A 20,242-nucleotide genomic window follows, 5' to 3' on the forward strand; every position below is an offset into this window, starting at 1 on the left:
GATAAATTAAGTATATAGATATATAAAAAGACCTGGTAGCAGGTTTTTATAACAGCGATACATAAGATATTTTTGAGTATATTTTCTGTATATATATATTTCTATATAATTTTTTCATATTAATTAATTTTAGTTTTTAAAGAACATTTCTTATTGAATTTAAGGTTGTAAGATTTGCACAGATTCATATCATTATTTAGATATCTAGGCTATAATGAATGTGGATCACTCATAATTAATGGTTACAAAATGTAATTTATTTTTATTTTTAATTTTAACTTTATAGCTTCTAGCGATGCGATCAGTTATAATTTATGTAGATTTAATATTATGTTATTTTAGAAAAGCTGCATTTCTATTTTAAGGATGATGGAGTATAAAATGCTTTTGTGAATAATATTTTAGAATATAAAAGTTAGTATTGGTTTTTAGGCATGTTCCTTTAAAAGCTTAAGGACATGCTGCTATTTAAATTTTGGCACAAAATTTATAAATAGAAGTCTCTAAAGACACTTTAGTGTTACATTTCTGAAGAAGTCCTGCATTGAGGTGGGACAAAAAATCGTGTTTTTATTTTAGCGGTTAAATAAACTGGCAGTCTCCAAAGTTGTCTTGCAGCACTTTTTTAGCAGTTCGATATCCTAGTACTAACCTATGAACCTATGAATGTAACTGACCTTACAGGTATAGGCAAAAAGGAAAGTGTATTGAATTATTTTAATAAATGTAGAATGCAAATAGCAATGCTGCAAGAGACACATTTCAAATGAAGCGAGCATGGGAATTTGACAGAAAAAATGATAGGATGGATATTCAGCAGAATATCTGGGACACAGAATAAGGGAAGTAATAATGCTGATTGCTATTATTGGCTCGATTACTGCTAGATCAGCAAAAAAAAAAAAAAAAAGAATGGTAGATTTTTGGCAGTAAGTGACTATTGGCAAGTGAGGAGGATTATACTGACATGCATTTATATTCCATAGAAAACTGCTGTAATGGAGCTTAAGAACGTTTTGGGAGAAATAATGAGCTTTCATCAGGGACTATTACCTACTGGTTAGGACTGGAACTTGATTTGCAATAGTGAAGCTGTAACGGGGAACTAAAAGAGAAAATATAACAAAAGAATCTAGATTACTGATGAAATTTATGAAAATATATGTTGCAGAAGATGCTAATCCAGTTGTAGAAACTTGAACAAAATTTACATATTATTCCTCAAGGCACAATAACTGGGCTAGATTGGATGACGTTACATTTCAGGCGAACATGTGAATTTAATAGAATGCTTTGACATACATTTAGCAACTATTTCAGAGCATGCTTCAGTAAAAACCGAGATAAAAATGCAAGGTTTTAAATTAAGAAAATGAAGCAATGGTGTTCTCCAACTTAGCTATTAAGAAGAAAGGAATTTAAAGAATGAAGAGTTATAAGGGTAAGTAGACATTTTTTAGAAAGGATAGCTAGTGAGTGGGATAAAATAAACATGGCGTTTAAAAATAGGTTATCAATAAAATGAAAGATATATGGTTAAGAAATAATAGGATTTTTGGAGGGGCTGACAACGGTGAAAGTATTGCAGAATAAGGAGGATCTCACAGAACAAGAAGTGTATCATCTGCAGAGAACTAATGAGAAAATAACCTTCAATAACCACATCACCACAACAGTCAGGAAATCCTTCTATGTGGCCTCATCACTAAGGGCTTTTCATCCAGAGAAAAGGAGGTCATTGTCCCTCTTTACCCATCCCTCATTAGACCCATTATAGAATATGAAAATAAATTTGCCAAAGATTCCAAAGACAACCACAAGGCATTCTATAACTATGTAAAGAATCTAAATGGCAATGCTCAGATCTGCTCTGAGCTAAAAGAGAATGGCATTAAATATACTGATCCCAAGGATATTGCCAATATCCTGGCAGATCGATTCAGTGCCAACTTCACCCTCCTCTCACCCCCTAAATGGCCCATCTCAGTACCAGAAGATTTCCTAATTCTGGTAATAGCAGCCACACAGGAAAAAAAACGCACTCTCCAAAGCTAAGAATACAGCATCCATGGGACCAGATGACATCCCGGGCTGTGTACTACATGAACTACAATATGAACTGGCACCTCACCTAAGTGTCATGTTTAATCATAGCCTCACCTCAGGTTTCACACCCTCTGAGTGCCGTAGAGCTACAGTCATCCCACTCCACAAGAAGGGATCCACCATGGATCCCGGAAACTAACATCCCATCAGTCTGACGAGCTTTATCTGCAAGGCCATGGAGCATACTATCATGGAACTTATAAACAAAGACATTGGCAACCTTCAAACACTGGACCCCACCCAGTTTGGGTTCGTGAAGAGCCGATCTTGTCTCCTGAACCTGATTGACTTCTTCAAATCAGTCTCCAGAGCCATGGACAAGGGTAAGGTGGTCCACACAGCCTATCTAGACCTCGCCAAGGCCTTCAACACCATCCCTCACTCTGGAATCATAGATAAACTTACTAAGCTGGGCATAAATTCCTACATCACTCGATGGGTTGCCAACTGGCTTACTGACAGAATCCAGACTGTAAAAGTAGCTGACTCCAAATCCAGCTACAGACAAGTGACATGTGTAGTACCTCAGGGTTCAGTCCTGGAACCACTCTTGTTTGGCATTTACTTATCTGAAGTACAGGCCAACACTAAGGGACTTTGGCTAACAAAGTTTGCAGATGACTGCAAACTGGGAGCCATTATTGAATCCCCAGATGATGTGGATGCTCTACAAAAGGGCCTTACAGAAACAGATGCTTGGTGCCAGAGCCATGGGCTCAAGCTCAATGCCAAGAAATGTATAGTTATCCCCTTTGGGAAAAAACATGTACCCATGAATTACCATGTAGGTGGCAGTACACTAAACACCGAAAGTGTGATAAGAGACTTAGGGACACAGGTGGACAGTGGTCTCACCTTCGATAACCACATCATCACAACAGTCAGGAAATCCTTCTATGTGGCACACCTCATCACTAAGGGCTTTTCATGCAGACAAAAGGAGGTCATTGTCCCACTGTACTCATCCCTCATTAGACCCATTATAGAATTCAATGCCCCGTTTGGTATGTACCTCTCAAGACATCTGCAACAACTGGAAAGTCCGCAAAAATACCTCACTAAAAGAATCACAGGCCTAAAGCAGATGCCCTACGCTGACCACCTTAAAAAATTCCAGCTACACTCTGTTGCATATCATCTACTCAGAAGCAATCTCTGCTTAACATACAAGGCCATGTCAAACCCAGAGCTGTTGGACATGCTACACTTAAAGAAATCCCAATCCCTCAGAGTCCCACGCTCCAGGGATCTAAACCTTGTCATCACAATAAACAAAATATGCTAGAGGGATAGGTTCCTGACCCAGGGACTCCCCAGACTCTGGAATAGATTGCCCATACATGTCAAGCAGAGTGCCTCTTTGGCCCTCTTCAAAAGGAACCTTGACGATTGGATGGGAAAAAGGAAATTCACCCCAGCGATCACGTCAGTTGCCCTGCTAGACAAGGATCCAGGGAAGTAAATAGTGTAGGAAGAAATAGCCAGGGAATTGTTATGGCTAGGCTTGTATAGGCCCTAGGTCTGATAGCCTAGTACCAATCTATGAACCTATGAACCAACGCCCCATTTGGTATGTACCTCTCAAGACACCTGCAACAGCTGGGAAGGCCGCAGAAATACCTCACTAAAAGAATCACAGGCCTAAAGCAGATGCCCTATGCTGACCTCCTTAAAAAACTCCAGCTATACTCTGTCGCATATCATCTACTAAGAGGCAATCTCTGCTTAACATACAAGGCCATGTCAAACCCAGAGCTGTTGGACATGCTACACTTAAAGAAATCCCAATCCCTCAGAGTCGTACGCTCCAGGGATCTAAACCTTGTCATCACAATAAACAAAACATGCTGGAGGGATAGGTTCCTGACCCAGAGACTCCCCAGACTCTTGGAATAGACTGCCCATTCATGTCAAGCAGAGCACCCTCTTCAAAAGGAACCTTGACAATTGGATGAGAGAAAGGAAATTCACCCCAGGGATCACATCAGTCGCCCTGGTAGACAGGGGACCAGGAAGTAAATAGTGTGGGAAGAAATAGCCACGGAATTGTTATGGCTAGGCTTGTATAGGCCCTAGGGCCAATAGCCTAGTACCAACCTATGAACCTATGAAATAAGGAGGTATTGGATAATATGCAAAAGTTTAGAAAGATTGATGTTAAGCAACTATTTCTTAGTAATAGCACCAGGACATAAAAGCTTTTAGCACAATGACTTAGGTAATAGAAAGTGGAAACAGTCATTGCCAAACTTAGGTAGCCTATGGTACAGATCCTACAGAAGTGTTAGAAAGATTTAAGAAATGTTGTGAACATTTGTATAAAGCAGAGAAATGTAGAAACGAAGAAAGAACACAAATGAAAATTCTTATGGAAGACTTAGCTATGCCAAGGTTAGAAGAACATGTATCTCAACAACTAATAGCTATTATAGGAAAATATGAGCTACAAATGGTGATACATAATCAATCTACAGGGAATTTACCAGGAACAGATGGTATTCCTGCAGATGTTTGGAAGTTAGAAGTGAAGAAAGTGATAATCTGTAAGGTATTATCTAATCATATTTTAGAGGAGTGAGAGCACCAGCATCTTGGAAGAAAGCTGTGGTGGCTGTATTACCTAAAGAATGTAAAGAACTTTCAGACACAGGATCATGTATACCCATTTCTACTTTAAACTATGATTATTGAGTGTTGATGCTTATACAAACTATAAGAATGGCAAAGGTGCTGCCAAAATTGAAAGATATGGATCTGTGTAGTTTTGTGGAGGGCATACAAATATATGTCCTTAATAGAATGATGACCTGAAGGGGAGAATGTAAGAAAATACTGCTGTTGTTGGTCAGTCTTGTTGCAGAGAAAGCATTTGACAGAATATGTGGGGATTTTGTGAGTAGAGAATGGAAGTATTTGTATTCCTTGATACCATAATAAAGTTGATAAGGAGAATATATGAAGGATTGGAGGCAAGAATTAAAATTGGAGGGTACCGTTCCAAGAAATTGTGTTTGAATAGAGGAACCAGACAGGAGTATCCTTATTCTTCTTTAGAGTTTGCATTATATTTAGAGCCCTTGGCAAAGAAGATAAGAGACTCAAAAATTCAAGGATATAATTGGTATGGTGATCAAGAAAAGTTGGCTTTATTTGCAGGTGATATTCTTTTGCACATTATAAATCCAGAAAATTACATCTTTGTGTTGTGGAACACTTTGAAATTGTTTCAATTCTTTTCAGGATATAAAAATGAATGAAGATAAAACAAAGGCTATATCCATAAATTATGTACTCACTCACAAATTTGTTCAGCAATACCCAAATTTACAGGGCACATGATAACAGGAAGTATGTAAGAGTTTGGATTAAAAAAATGCTTCTATTATTGCAGCTAGTAGTCTGTGTGAAGAGACTAAACAAGGGATAATAAAAAAAACTGAGAAAGTTGAAGCTCTTTTTTATGTATGTATATATATATATATATATATATATATATATATATATATATATATAATAAGATACTAGCCTTAAAAATATTTTAGTCCCTTTAGTTTTTACATACAGGTCAGGCATTTTTTTTTATTAATGAGAGAAGAAGTTGTGGATAATAATTAAAGCACTGAAGGAATTCTTCTGGGAGGATAAGAGTGCAAAAGTGTAAAAAAGCTGATCATCCCAATAGAACAAGGTAGTTTAGGATTACATGACTTGATGGGATATTTTTAGAGCTACAACATTAAGACTTATATGCATAACACAAGCAGAATGCTACAATTCAAAGTGGAAAGGGAAGATGAAGATGATGATGAAGTGGGGGTATAAGAGATAAGGATAAAAAAAGGATTTTGTATGCAGATTCTTAAGGATAATAATAATAACCATACAAAATATTGTATCCCTAAAGTTGTACAAAGTATTCAAAAGAACTGACTGAACATGAGAATGGAGAAAGGAGATATTGCCAGTAGGTATCACTGCAAGTAGGGGTACAGAAAATAGATAAGAGGGGACTGGAATTTACTGGCAAAGGAACAATGTATTGGGAGCAAATACAGAAATGTTATAGAGTAGGATGAAGACAAGAAGAAGTTTGGACTGCAAGTTAGAGAATGTCTTCCTTACCGGAGTTTGATATCACAATACAACAAAGAAAAGAGACAGGGGAGTCCTACATGCAAAAACTGCACTGGTAGAGTTGTTAGTAAATTCTAAAACAAAAGTTGCTGTTAAAAATGGGATATTCTTATGGTATATAAAATATTGCATAATAAAGTATAAGAATCAATCAGTGGAGGCTAGAAAAGATTGGGAAGAGATTCTAGAAAAGCGATTTACAAGGGAACATTGAGATGGCACATATATGGTTTCCTAATATGCAACAAAGTTCAGAAGATTTAGGTTTTTGTTTGGAAGTATTTGCATAGGTATTTTGTTTACTCCAAATAGACTTTTGTCTCAGGTAAAGAGCAAGTGTTGGAGGTATGATAAGGAAGAAACAGTAAACTGGGACCATGTTTTGGGGAGTATAATGAGTTAGCAGATTTTAAAAAATCCATACAGATTACACTGTCAGAAATATTGGGGAAGCTAATAGCTGTAACTAAGGAAATGATTTGTTTGAACTGGGTCACATGATCTGATTTGCCTAGACACAGTAAAGCCTTACTGAGTTTAATTCTGCCGGTTTCCAGGAAAGTAATTACTAGAAAATGGAAACCAAAATCTAAACCAACTGTATTTGAAGTACTGAATATTGTAAAAGAGAAAAAACACTGGAATTTGAATATTCAGGAAAGGGAATGAGCAAATTTCATAGAAATAAGCAGAATTTGTGGGATCTATAGATGCAGAATGATGTTCAGAAGAAGAAGTGAGGTTTAAGAAAAGCCAGGAATTGAACATTTTTTGTAATGTCAGACAGTTGTTATAAAGAAACAAAACATATGTAATGTATAATGTGTACAAATTGAAACATATTATTATGGTTTATTTTCTTTTCTATTACTCCTTATGTGCTTTTGTCTTACATGATAATTTAATAAAGATATTTAAACAACAACAAAAAAGTCAAGATAGGAGAATTTTAGTGGGTTTTGAGGGTACTGACGTTGGAAGGTGGTATAAAACTGGTGCAGATGTTTTAGCAGGGATTTGAAGATGGTTTCAGTATCGGAGAAAGTGGAGCTGTTAGATATTAATTCAGAACACGACTGATTATTGTTTTTCAGAGCTTTGTGGTTGCCTTTAGTAGAAGTACCAATTTTTAATTCTTATAAAGCCTTAAATGTTTTCATAAAGTACTTTTGCTAACCAATTCTAAATTCTTTTGGCGGTGAACAGAAGTGGTTATCTTATGTAAAACTAATAATTTTTTCCTTTTGTTGTACAAATTATTTATGGAATAACTTCACCATAAGGGTAAGATTTTTTTCTAACAAATTTTAAATCTCATTTATGGTGAGGAGGCAAATGATATTTTATACAAAGCCAGTAACTGTGAGATTTTTATTAACCAGTTTTAAACTGCATTTATCATGAGCAGGTAAGGGGGATATCTTATATAAAGTCTATAGTGTTCTCCTTTTAAGTCTACCATATGCATATGGAAAAGATGCATCACTGTAGCTGATTAGATGGGACTTCAGTTTGATATTGAATGCAGCAGCTTAAACAAGAGGTGTGATGGGGAGGAGGTCACCATGAAATTTATTTAGGTCTGGTGGTTAGATCTAACCAGAGAGGATGTGAAAATTGTTGGGATGTCGGCAATGGCAGTGTTGATGACTACAAGCTCAAGAAGGTTTGCACACCTAGTGGGAAGTTTTATGATCAGGTCTAGTGACTTGGCATGTACAAAATGTAGACACCACTATGCATTTTTAGTATTGGTTGTCTAGGTGTCCGATTTGATGGAGAGTTAGTTGAACCTACCTAGTAATAGCATATTGGGTTTGATAGATATTTTTTTTTAAAGTTCTCTATGCATGAATCATGACAAACTGGAGATATCAAAGATATCTGAAAGGGACCTTGTAATATTCAATGACAGGAAGGTTGTTTTTTTCTTATGGATGAGCATGACCTCAAGATTCTCAAGGTTGCCCTCAAGTCAAAAGAGGAAGTTGTTATAGATAAACTGCAGTACAATCCTTCAGTTCCCAGTGGATCTGAATCAATGATAATTGCTGGACCCAGATATAGCAAGGGTGTTTCTTGGATGTGTTCAGGGTTCAAGAAGGACTGCAATCTGATCATTTTATTATTTAAATTCATATTAGATTGTACCACCTTGATGTAAGTTGAATTGGAAGTTGCTAAGTCGATATGTTTTGGAGATAGACTTTGCCAAAAAAGACAATATGGGACTACAAAGGTTTTATGTAGAATGCCAAAACCATAGATGAAGAGGTGCAGTCCATATCTTGCAAAGCAAGTTTACCTGTTAGCCATCTTTACCCCCACTGACACATTCCAGAACCCTCTAGAATAACAGCTGTTACACAGCCAAACATTAAAGTCAATAATTGTGTCTTTGTATTATGGCATCATTCTTCACAAAAGCAGAATTTTGTTTAAAAAATATTGGTTTTCCTGCCACAGGCAGAAGCATAAAGGGATCTATCATGTATCTCTGCATCTCTTTAAAGGAAGAGCATTTAATATTATTCTTACACAAATGGCAACTGCAAGCCTATTTTCATACTTAGGGTGGATGGATCATAGGGCTTTGGTTACATTGAGAATTCTGCCACATGAAAGGTAGCTTACTCTTTGTTACATGGTGATTGTGAAACTTCTATGGCTAACTACAGCACTGTCAATGACTGAGAGCTTACATTGTGAGGCTGTAGATTTGTGTAATTAATATGCATAGGCTTGCAGTAGGGACGGCCGTTTGTACTTGTGGGTGAGGATGCAGGTGTAGGAATAGTAGTGTGTTTAGGTGGCTGAGGTTTGTATGTGATGATTCTACGAGGCTTATGTAAAGATTTCTTTACAACCTCAGTATATGACGCTCTACTCTTGCAGTAGTTAGGTCCCAACTACTAAATTAATACTAGGCAATCTGGAGCTACAGCTACTTGAATACTCAGTACGCGGCTGTTAAGGATAACACAGAAATTGAGCTAGCAGTAGTAGCAAAAAAATATATAGAAACTTCAAGTAGATATTCAACCAAACTGAGATGGTAACTAGTTAAACAATCAGTAACTCATCTGGCAATGTTAGCATCAAAACTGCATAAGCTTCAAGTAAAATAATTATCAACAACAGCAATAAAAACGACATGAACTTATACAATATAGCCAAATGGATTGAGATAGCAAATGAAAAGGATACCAGTGAGTCACCTGGCAGGATTATTAAAGAAATGCAGCATGGAAATACAGATAACAACAAAAAATGTAAGCCCATTTAAAGTTTTATGGCTAGCAAAGTAAATCAGGTAACATCAGCACAAATCCCTGCTGTTACCACTATGCAATTTCACTTAAGTGATGAGAAGCTGCCTGTCCTGTCAAACTGATGGGAACTCTTTTTTGCACCATGAAGAAGCACTCATTGGTATCCCCCAATACTTTTTCCTTGTTCCTGTTCTTCCTTCCATCTTTATAAATACCTTTATTATCTCTCTGCCTAACACCCATGCTGATGTTATGGTTATCTGGGCACCAGGCAAACCCCCTTCCAATATTAACATAATAGTAGCTTGGCTCTCCACTGGGATGCCGTCTGCGCAGAACCAGATGTTCTCCCTGTGTTCATGCAGTTTTTTTCGGGATGTTCCACTTTCTTCCCACAATGCAAAGATATGCATTAGGTGGATCAGGTTCCAGAAATTGCCCTTAGGTGTGTGTGTACGTGTGTGTGTGTGTGTGTGTGTGTGTGTGTGTGTGTGTGTGTGTGTGTGTGTGTGTGTGTGTGTGTGTGTGTGTGTGTGTGTGTGTGTGTGTGTGTGTGTGTGTGTGTGTGTGTGTGTGTGTGTGTGTGTGTGATATGGGAGAAATACCTGACAATCTGCTTCTATTTCCCCCTGTTGCCTTGTAAACTGCATAGATAGTACTGGATGCCCGAGGGGCATGGGGTCCTTCTAGGAGTCAGGTGTGACTTGATGGAGAGATAGAGAAAGTATGCCGACTTAGCAAGATTTGTGATGTGTTCAACACCTTGGGACTATTCCCAATTAATAAAAATGGAGGCCATGAACTACAGCCTTGCCAGTAGCCATGCCTAGTTCATTATAATGGCACTATATCATTTTAATGTGATCCTCCACTGTTAAACATTGCAAGTACCTAAGCCACAGGACTGATCTTCATACCACCATTTCAGTGTATTCAGATAATTTATGTGTCAGACAAAAGGGAGTCTGGAATTTTCTAAAAAAAAACACATTTACTGATTTCCAAGTTCTGAGGCATTTTATTCTACTTTTGGGTGTATTTTAATTCTTATCACTGCAGGTTCATTCATCAACATCAACACAATGCACAATGCATGTGCTTTTTTTTTTTTTTTATTTTACAAAATATGTAGATATACATGATTGAAGCTCCAAGCCTGAAATTCTGTTTTATGTCTTAGAAAGTCAGTCTTCTGCCAGTCCATTAAGAAACAAAGATTAGCTCTTGTTGTTTGAATTCTTTTCTCAACCATCATACAACTCCTGCCTCTTTTCACATCAAAGCAATTCACCCAGAATTTGTGTATCTCTTTGACTGCCATTTCTTTTACATTATTTCAGCCGTTTTGCTCATTAGAATGCTTTATTTATTTTTTTTTATTTTTGGGCTTTGGAAAAACGGAATGCATTTCCTCTGTCAATCAGTAATAAAAATACCTACCAGCAATTGAAATCCAATTTTGGTGAGTATCAGAATGAGAGCACCATATGTGCCTGTGTATTGCATTAGGTATAAAGTGCCCTACTTCAAAGCTTAGTCAAGGCAATAACTATGTCTTTATTCTGCTTTTTGCTTAGATGGCCCTCCAGCTAACCCTATACAGGCTTATGCTGTCTGATCAGAATATGTGATAACCCCTTTTTTTATTTTTCATCTGTGCCGTACATTTATTATCATCATGATCATCATCAGCCCCCTTCTTTTTAATTTCTGCATGGGGCCATGGTGTTGTTTAAACTCTCAGCATTTCTCTTGATTCAGAGCCATTCTCCTACTTTCTTCAGATGCCATGATGTTTGTAACAGCATCTCTTGACTGGATGTTATTATCCCATTTTGTTTTTTTCCTGCCTCTCACAAATCTGTTTTATTTTCTGCTTTCCTGAACATGTCACCAAACTGCAGTATTATGTTCTTTTTGATCGTCTCAGCAAGAGATTCATGTCGATCTGTCAACAGACATTTTTCAGCTGCTGAAACACCTTTTGGCAATTCTCAAAATATTTTTTACAGGAGAGTAAGCCCCCCCTCTAAGTTATGTATATCTACTCTGAGGTAGCGTAACAGTGGAAAAAAGGGAAACTACATTGTTAAAAGGTGTTCCAGCACAATTTCTCTTATCAATTGGCAGTTAAAGAAACTACTATGAGTAGATGGACCCCCCCCCAACAAGTGGTAACACTTTAGCTTCTGCTTTGATGTCCTCCTTTCTTCACTTGAACTATAATATACATCCTACAACCCATCTCCGGTTCATAAGCAAGCTGCCTTTGTGGGCTATTTTAATCCTAGCCAGTTTCTTCAAGAGTGGGAATCAAACTCCTAACTTGTGTCTGTGAGGTAAACACCTTAACTATTACACCATCTTGCAACTCAGGCACTTTTTCTCCATCACAGCAATCTTCCTTAGATGTTATGCCTTCACTGTGCCAGTTTCTATAGCTTGGAAGAACTTTCTACAACACTGTTTTGTGCTTGCATTGTGTATATGTATATATATATATATATATATATATATATATATATATATATATATATATACATACAGACGGAGCTATTGCAATGTGTAGCATGCTGAACCTGAAGAAACTTTTAGGACTATAAGATCACCTGATTTGATGATTATCTAAAGCCCATGTACTGAAAAAGTAGGTGGTAGCCTAGGTTCATAGGTTGGTACTAGGCTGTCAGCCCTAGTGCCTATACAAGCCTAGCCATAACAATTCCCTGGTTATTTCTTCCCACACTATTTACTTCCCTAGACTTGGAACTTGCTTGAATTGGAAGATTCTCTCTTTACAGTACCAACTAAACAGAAAGGACTAAGCAACTGAAATAAAAAAAAAAGGCAATGAAGAAATTAGTGATGTGGGAGAAAAGTGTGTTTATGAGGTGGCTTTGTACCCTAAAAGATAAACCTGCAACCGTTGTGTTCAAAAGCTTTCTTTTTGCTTTATTATTTCTTTCTTTACTAAATAGATTTAAAAGGAATACAATAGTAATACAAACAAGAAATAACTGTGCAAAGCACATCTAAAAAGAAAATTAAAAGTCAATTAAAGATTCCACAAATATCATTCCCTATGATGGAAGCATGTAATAATGTTCATAGAGTTCAAAAGCACCCTTAGTGGCCAGATGTCTTCATTTCCAAGACGTTTGGTATCTACCCCACATACTCCTTAGATTTGTTAAAATTTTTGGTTGCTCATCAAAGCAGCAAAAGTTACATTTTATGGGCATGAAACTTGGTATTTGCAGGAAACTAAATATCTCATGACATCTATATACTGGTTGGTAACAGTACTGAGAATTATACCTGAAAGGTAATCAACAATGATGTTAAAACAAGTGTAACCTTTTCTTCAAAATCATGGTAAGTAGACGCAAGTGTAGGTACTATCCATGGCACCAGGTGACCTAACTACAGCTTTGTGTAACCCAACCTTCCTTAGCAGTGTCACTTGTTCATACATCTTGTATGGTCTAACATCTATTATCCTGCCACTACTGAGTATTTTATGTCTCTTCAATTGCTCCCCCCATACTTTTTGCATATAGTCAAGTATCACTTTGTAGTGCTTGGATAATCCATATACATAATTTAGAATTTATATGTAATGGCTCATATTTCATAGTTTTAATTATACAAACACCCACCTTTCATGTGTTTGCCAGCAAGAGGATTATCTAGCCTGTTGCACCATTCTTCTATTTTTTCTTGCACTGTTAGGTATAGACTAGTGTGCTATAAAAAGAACCCGTCCCAGTGGATGAACTCACTGCTAGTCTGTTATGCCTTACCGAAGCTGCATTAACAAAGCTAATACCTGAATAAAGACAACCTATGTCTGTAGAACAGTCACATACTATTTACTGCTGTTTAAACACTTTTGGTATGACTTGTTGAACTAAAACAACTCACCAAGCACAACTTCTTGGAAATTCAACCAAATGAAAAAAAGAAATGAAATGTGTTTTTGCAGGGTCAAGTCCTGCTGCACACCCCCTCCCCCATGCAGATGACAAGACACCATGCCCTGCACTAATCTATACCAAAGCCACAGTTGCACCAATATGAAGAAATAGAAAATTAGTGAAAATCAATTCATCACTGCCTGTGCACCCTTGAAAACTGCACTGGTAGTGTTTTCCTGTTGAAAACAATGATTTGGAACTTTTAATATCTGTAAACTGAACTCAAGCAGGAAGATCCTTATTCAGTTTGCATTCAGCAAGCAGTAGGGAAGCCATTCAAGCTCATAACATGTACACATTTGGGATGCGCATGTTGAGGAAAATTCAGGCAGTATCTATTCAAGTGGCATCCATATTTTTTCTGGGAGGAATGCCATCCAATATATAGAATTTTCCATTTCTAAAAATGTTGCTGCCTATGTATTTTAATCAAAAATACTTTCTCTGAAATTATACAGAGTTAAAGAAACACACCCACAATTAAGAGTAATTTTAGGGTTGATGATATAGAATTACAGTAGTGTCAGTGATTACAGACCCAACAGTGCTTAGTAAGCGTGCTTTTTAAACTCATAGTAATTTCATTGGTGCGAGGACTGACGAAAATAATTTAAAAACACCACTGTCATTTAGTGCCATTTGCGTAAGCTGTCCGGAGACCTTTTAACATGAGCTGCCATATTCAGGACATCTTTAAATCTTCCACTCTCCTCCATCTGCTTTCCTTCCTAATCAAAGCTGAAGTGTGACCTAGTTATCTGCTTTTCCAACCATTAAGCCCATCAGTGCCACAGCTCCTCCCTAGAAATTGCCACATTTCTCAACTCCTTCTTCATAGACTCCATACCGAAACTAATTAAACCTAACACTAACATTAATCATGACATCCCACCCCCCTCTATCCAGCCAAACCTCAAGCCTAGACCCACAACTGTGATCAAATCCCTACTTTGCAAACTTAAACACATGCTCCCCTTCAGCTGATAACCTGCCTCCCCTGTACCTCAAACCAGCAGCCCCTCCATAGCCTATCCAGTCTCCATACTTATTAATTGATCCATACAGGAAAGCCTGGTCCCCCAAATATGGAAAAAAGCCTACATTATACCCATGCACAAAGGCAGTAACACCACCAACCCCTCAAACCTCAGGTCTATTACTAATTTATCCCCTATCTCAAAGATCCTAGAAAAGTGTATTCACAAATAGCTCATCGCACATCTCATTCAGAAAACTCTCATTGCCCCTACCCAACATGGCTGTCAATCTCATCATAGTACTACTACTGCTGCTCTACTATCCTTCACTAACTCCACCTCCACTTCCCTCAGTAATAACAAACTAGTGTGTTCCCTCTTCCTTGACCTCTCTAAGGCTTTCAACACTGTTTCTCATAACATCCTACTTTCCAAACTTGCCTCCTTCAACCTGTCTACCTCCACCCTCAACTGGTTCTCTTCATATCTATCTAATAGAGCTCAATCTGTCAATTGGATGTCAGCTACTTCTCCTTTCCTTCCCATTCTTACTGGGGTCCCCCCAAGGCTCCATCTTGGGTCCCCTAATATTTAACATTTTTACTAATGATCTCTTCCATTCCTGCCCCCACTCTACACTCATACAATATGCAGATGACTCTATGATCATTGCTACCTCTGACAATCTATCCCACCTACATACACAAGACACACTACACTCAGTCGAAAGATGGCTCACCAGGAACCAACTCCTACTTAACCCCAATAAAACTAAACTTCTTCTTTTCCTCCTCAAACCCTTCCAACACCTCAAATCTTCCTTCTCAATCTCTTCCCTAAATAGCACAACTATTCAGGCGGAGTCTCATACTAAACTTCTTGGTATAATCATAGATGTCAAACTAAAATTTGATACCCATATCTACAACTGCAAAAAAAAAAAAAAAAACAGAAACTTGGATTGCTATACAGAAACAAAAAAATTCCTCACTCAAGAATCCAAATTATTCCTTGCTCAAGCCTACTTCCTACATACATTACTATATGCTGCCCCTATATTTACCAACCTCCAGAAAAATCTCTTAAACAAACTTGAGCTAACATATAATAAAGTTGCACGTTTCGCCACAAATCTACTCTATCACTCACACCACTGCCTCGCCTTAACAAAACTTCACTGGCTAGAATTCCATAACCAACTCCTTCTACCTCAACTTCATCTGACAAACTCCATCCTACAACAACCACTAGCCTGTCCTTCACTAATAACTCCCATCTCTCCCTACATCCCTAACTGGGAGCTTCATAGCTCAGACCAACACCTTGTCCAAATCTCCAAGCCTAATAAATCCATAGGAAAAAAGCCTTTACAGTCATGCAGTCTCCACATCTTGGAATAAGCTCCCTCTCTATATCAGAACTCACCAAAATTCACCCAATTTCAAACTAGCCCTAAAGGACTATATATTCAACTCCTGGACCATCCCCTGTAAAGACCCTACTTGAGTTAATTCCTCCCCAGCCTTTCTTTCTCCCACCTAGCCTCAGTCTTCCTTTTCCTGCACTTTAGACTCTCCTGGCTGTATGTTTCTACTTCCATATCAGTAACAATGTACCTCTTTCTTAATCACTGTTCACAGTATCAGACAAGTCTCCCCTATGTCTTTAATCCTCATTCCTTGCCCCTCCCCCTCTATTTCTTTTCCCTTACTTAACTCTATGCTATAAGTAAGCACTCCCTACTTACTGGTCCTTTCCTTTTCCTTACCTCCTATTTCTTACCCTAAAACTACATCATTTACATGTTATTTCAAGATCTCTAAATGTAACTTTGTAATGAATGTTAAAAACAATTAAGAGTCTATGTTTATGTTTACTGTTTGTATCTGTATTATGCTTGTAACTAATTGTTAACCTCTGTATCTGGAGCTTTTCTCCTCTGGTCTCTGCTGAAAAAGGGCATCTGCCCAGCCAGACTAACTTGGCTAAAAAATGGCAAATAAATAAATAATAATTTGTGTAAATCCTTCTAGAGTTCTTCTTCTTAGCTTGTTGGCACTGTGACTTTTGAGTCAGTTTGATTGATAAGTAAAATGATTATTGCTTGGTTAAATGCTCTTCTTTCCCGGTCAGCCAGCTAATTCTGACCAAATACATGTTTACTGGGAAAGTATAAGGTGGTGTTGAATTGTCAAACTTTGAGTAAGATTATGTTATGGATGAATGGTCAAAACATGTTTTTCTGGAGTCTGCTCTAGACAATATTGTAGTCAGACAGCTGTAATTTTGTCAGTTACAGCACTGAATACATTTACTTTAAAATATATGGCTAGCCAAGAGATGAGAACCTTTCATTTGGGATGTAGAGATTTTCAGCAAAAATATGTATTTTAGTGCACCTGTGTTTATTAATTACTGCTGTAGAGTTTTGGTTTATTGTTCTTCATGTTTTTTTTTTTTTTGACTGCATCTATGAAGTCACATTATTCATACACCTAGAGTTGTTGTACCCTTCAGAACTCCTATCATTAAACCAAATGTTGCTTGCTGTTTAGCATCTAAGCCACTGAATCATGACATTTTGCAATAGAAATGCCTAGAGGTTTCATATGATCCTCTCACCTTTCACACACTACTCTGCATAACTTTCAGGGTAGTCATCCTATAAACAGAAACAAGCAACTGGCACAACACGCTGCATAACTGCTAACTGTGTGCAAAAAAAGTAAGTGTTTGTGTGAGGAATGGTAGCACCTTTCTTCATTCGTCCAGTTCAGATTGATAGTGGCCACATGAAGTACCACGTGCACTGCTGTGACAGACACTAGTTTACTTTCTGGGTGAGCTCAATAAGCAGATATACGTGTATATTGTGTGTAATGTGAATATGACTATAGATAGAAACATAGATGTAAAATAGTGTTACTGTTGTCTCAACTATCTGCCAACTGACCATCAAGTTGTCTACTCAGTCATTCAGTCAGTCCATCAGTCCTCTACTACCCATTGGGTGACAGCTGATAATGGAAAACATCACTCAGCAGCTACACCCTTTGCTACTTAAATACACTTACTCTAAGATCACCATACCTGACAGAGGAGATAATACTCTAAGACACCATGATCTTGGACATATTATATGTAATATCACATTTTCACACAATCAGTCTAACAGTTCCAGAACTCACACTTGGAATTACAAGTGGTTACTATGAGGTGGTGCTATGAAATACAAACTGCTTTTAATGAGGATCATCTTAGAAATGTCAGCATTATAGCAGCAGTTGTTCTTTGTATAGCTACTGGAATGCTACTTTAAGGTGTACACTCATCACTTTTTGCTTTTATGATTAGAATCCTTTTATTGTACTTTCATGTTTTACTGTATATGCAATGGGCTGTGATTGAAAAAAATGTCCTTACATCTGGTCACATGGTTGGTTAACAAATGAAGCAGCAGAATACCTGCTGGCATTTTTAACATCAAGTTTTTTCATTCCAGCAAACAAGTTTCTTGTTTTTGTGTCATATTGCAGAGCCTCTCAGCAACTGCACAACTACCCTCGTTGGGAGTGAAGTCCATGCCACTGATGACCCTTGTTACACCTGCCATTGTAAGGTAAATTTAATTCATAAATCATGAATAACCATATGTCCTATTGACCACACCTTAATTGCATTTTTAATGGTATTTATGAATATAGTGCTTTTTGTATTCTTCTCATCAAGTTTACTGCAATTATTCTAATGTATTTTGTATGCTACAGTATGATAAAGGTGCTGCTACAGGTGGCTATGACCCTTGTATGGTACAAGTTGCCCTCAAATGCATGCCCTATTGGTATCTTAATGAGCTTAGCACTGCTCTAGTTGGACATTTGTGACTATCAGGCAGTAAAATCTAATGACATTAATGCTGAATTCTGTTTGTAGCTATAATATACAGTCAATGGCTACAATAGGTATAGTTTTGTATGTTGCACTAGGAAAATCATGCATTCCTTCACAGAATGTGATTACTCTGGATGTCTCTGTGTACTGTTATTTTCACTTAAGTAGGTCACTATACACACAAATATACATGCAAATGCACACTCATACACACACACACACACACACACACACACACACACACACACACACACACACACACACACACACACACACACACACATTCACACATATATATGTAGAGCCTCATGCAGAGCTATCTTCCGTTGTCCTATATGGGGCACAGTTTTAACCAACAACACCCTACAAATACACAATACCTGGATGGGCTCTGTTCTATATCTAATTGCAATACTGCTATGTAAGTTACTGTGCTTAAGCTGTAAAAAGCATGACATATGGAAACTCAGTACACTATGCAGCTCGAAGGTCTGTGTGCTTTTTATAGATATTTTCCAAAATACAGCATTACAAATAGCAAGCATACAATCAAAGCAGAAGATATGGTAACAGTGTTTATTTTTGGAGGGATTTCTCTGCATTCCATGTGCTCCATCCCCTAGCCCACATCTCCCTACTTCATTTATGTGCAAAGTAATACAGTTTTGTAGAAAAGAGAAACAGGTTATTCGAGACAGTGTGACTTCAGAGTTAGAATAATTAATTAGAAAAGGTATGAGTTGTGTAATCTGTAAATCCCCCATGAGTGTGTAGGAAGCATTTGCTCTTGAAACCATACATGCTTTGTGGTGTTGCTGTTGTCTATTCATGTGGAAGTGCATCAGAGTTATTTTTGTTTCTTTTGATGATTTTCAACAGCTGCTCTATTTCAATACCTGAAGTTCTGGAATGTTGCAACATGCGACTTGGACATCACTAGGGTGTTCTTATGTAAACATAAGAAAACACATTTGGGGGGTACCCTTGCCACACATTGCCAAACAGTGAGGAACGAAGGTTGAAAGCTATGGTGAGGAACTCTAGGAAAGGCCATGTCATTGTTTTTTTTTATGATGCTACAAGTCTGTGATAGCACCCTAGACTGCTTTCTGTGGTGGCAAAGAGGTGTAGAAGGGTGAAGAACCATATAATGTGTCTACATGTTTCTTTTTGAAGGAGTGAATATCCTTGCAAACTAATTTTCTTTTTTTCAGGGATTGGAGATTATGTTGATTTCTTGTAGCTGTTATTTTACTACTTCCTGGGGAGCAGGGTATAACTACAGATTTGTTATTCATAGCCTCATACTCCTGCCCATCACCCTCTCTAACATTGAAATGGTGACTTCTGCATGATGAAGAAACTTTACAATATTGTCTACAATTGCTCCTCTTATAAAGACTTTTTAAATGATTAGTCCTAGATGTAAACAAATTGTGCATAGCCATATGTGGATGGATTAGGTTATACAGTTAGACGTGCTGATCTTTGTAAGTCATAATAGTTCTGAGTGCTGCTCAGAAAGAAAATAACAATTGAGTACATTGAGTGTGCCTAGCTACAGCTATGCCAGATACCTTCTCAGGAACTAAATATCAGTAGGAAGTTCTGTTCTGGCAGTATACTAGTGTACTCGCTACATGATGAGCAATGGTTGGTGTCATTTTACGGCTTTCACAAACTGTGATTATCCATGGCAGAACAAAGTGTTAGTTTATAACTTCACTGGGGGGATCCTTACTATTATTCCTGCACTGTAGCTGTCCTTTCATTGATTTGTCAGGAGTGGGAGTGCCTGTTCTTTCTCATAAAGTATTCCTTTACTACTGTCACATTGTTCATGAAACCCTGGGATATGTGTCATAGCTGTTTTCTTAATGCAAGT

General features: G+C 37.5%; 1 protein-coding gene across 1 annotated transcript in view; it reads left to right on the forward strand.

The window, feature by feature from the left end:
- Positions 1-20,242, forward strand: part of LOC122815830 (kielin cysteine rich BMP regulator) — a 2,917,372-nt gene that overhangs the window by 2,546,396 nt on the left and 350,734 nt on the right. The window contains exon 45 of the mRNA XM_044088633.1: positions 18,003-18,085. Coding sequence (XP_043944568.1) covers positions 18,003-18,085 — 83 coding nt within the window. The remainder of the gene's footprint in view (positions 1-18,002; positions 18,086-20,242) is intronic.

Source organism: Protopterus annectens, chromosome 11.part0 (assembly GCF_019279795.1).
Source record: "Protopterus annectens isolate FY-2018-M chromosome 11.part0, PAN1.0, whole genome shotgun sequence".
NCBI lineage: Eukaryota > Metazoa > Chordata > Ceratodontiformes > Protopteridae > Protopterus > Protopterus annectens.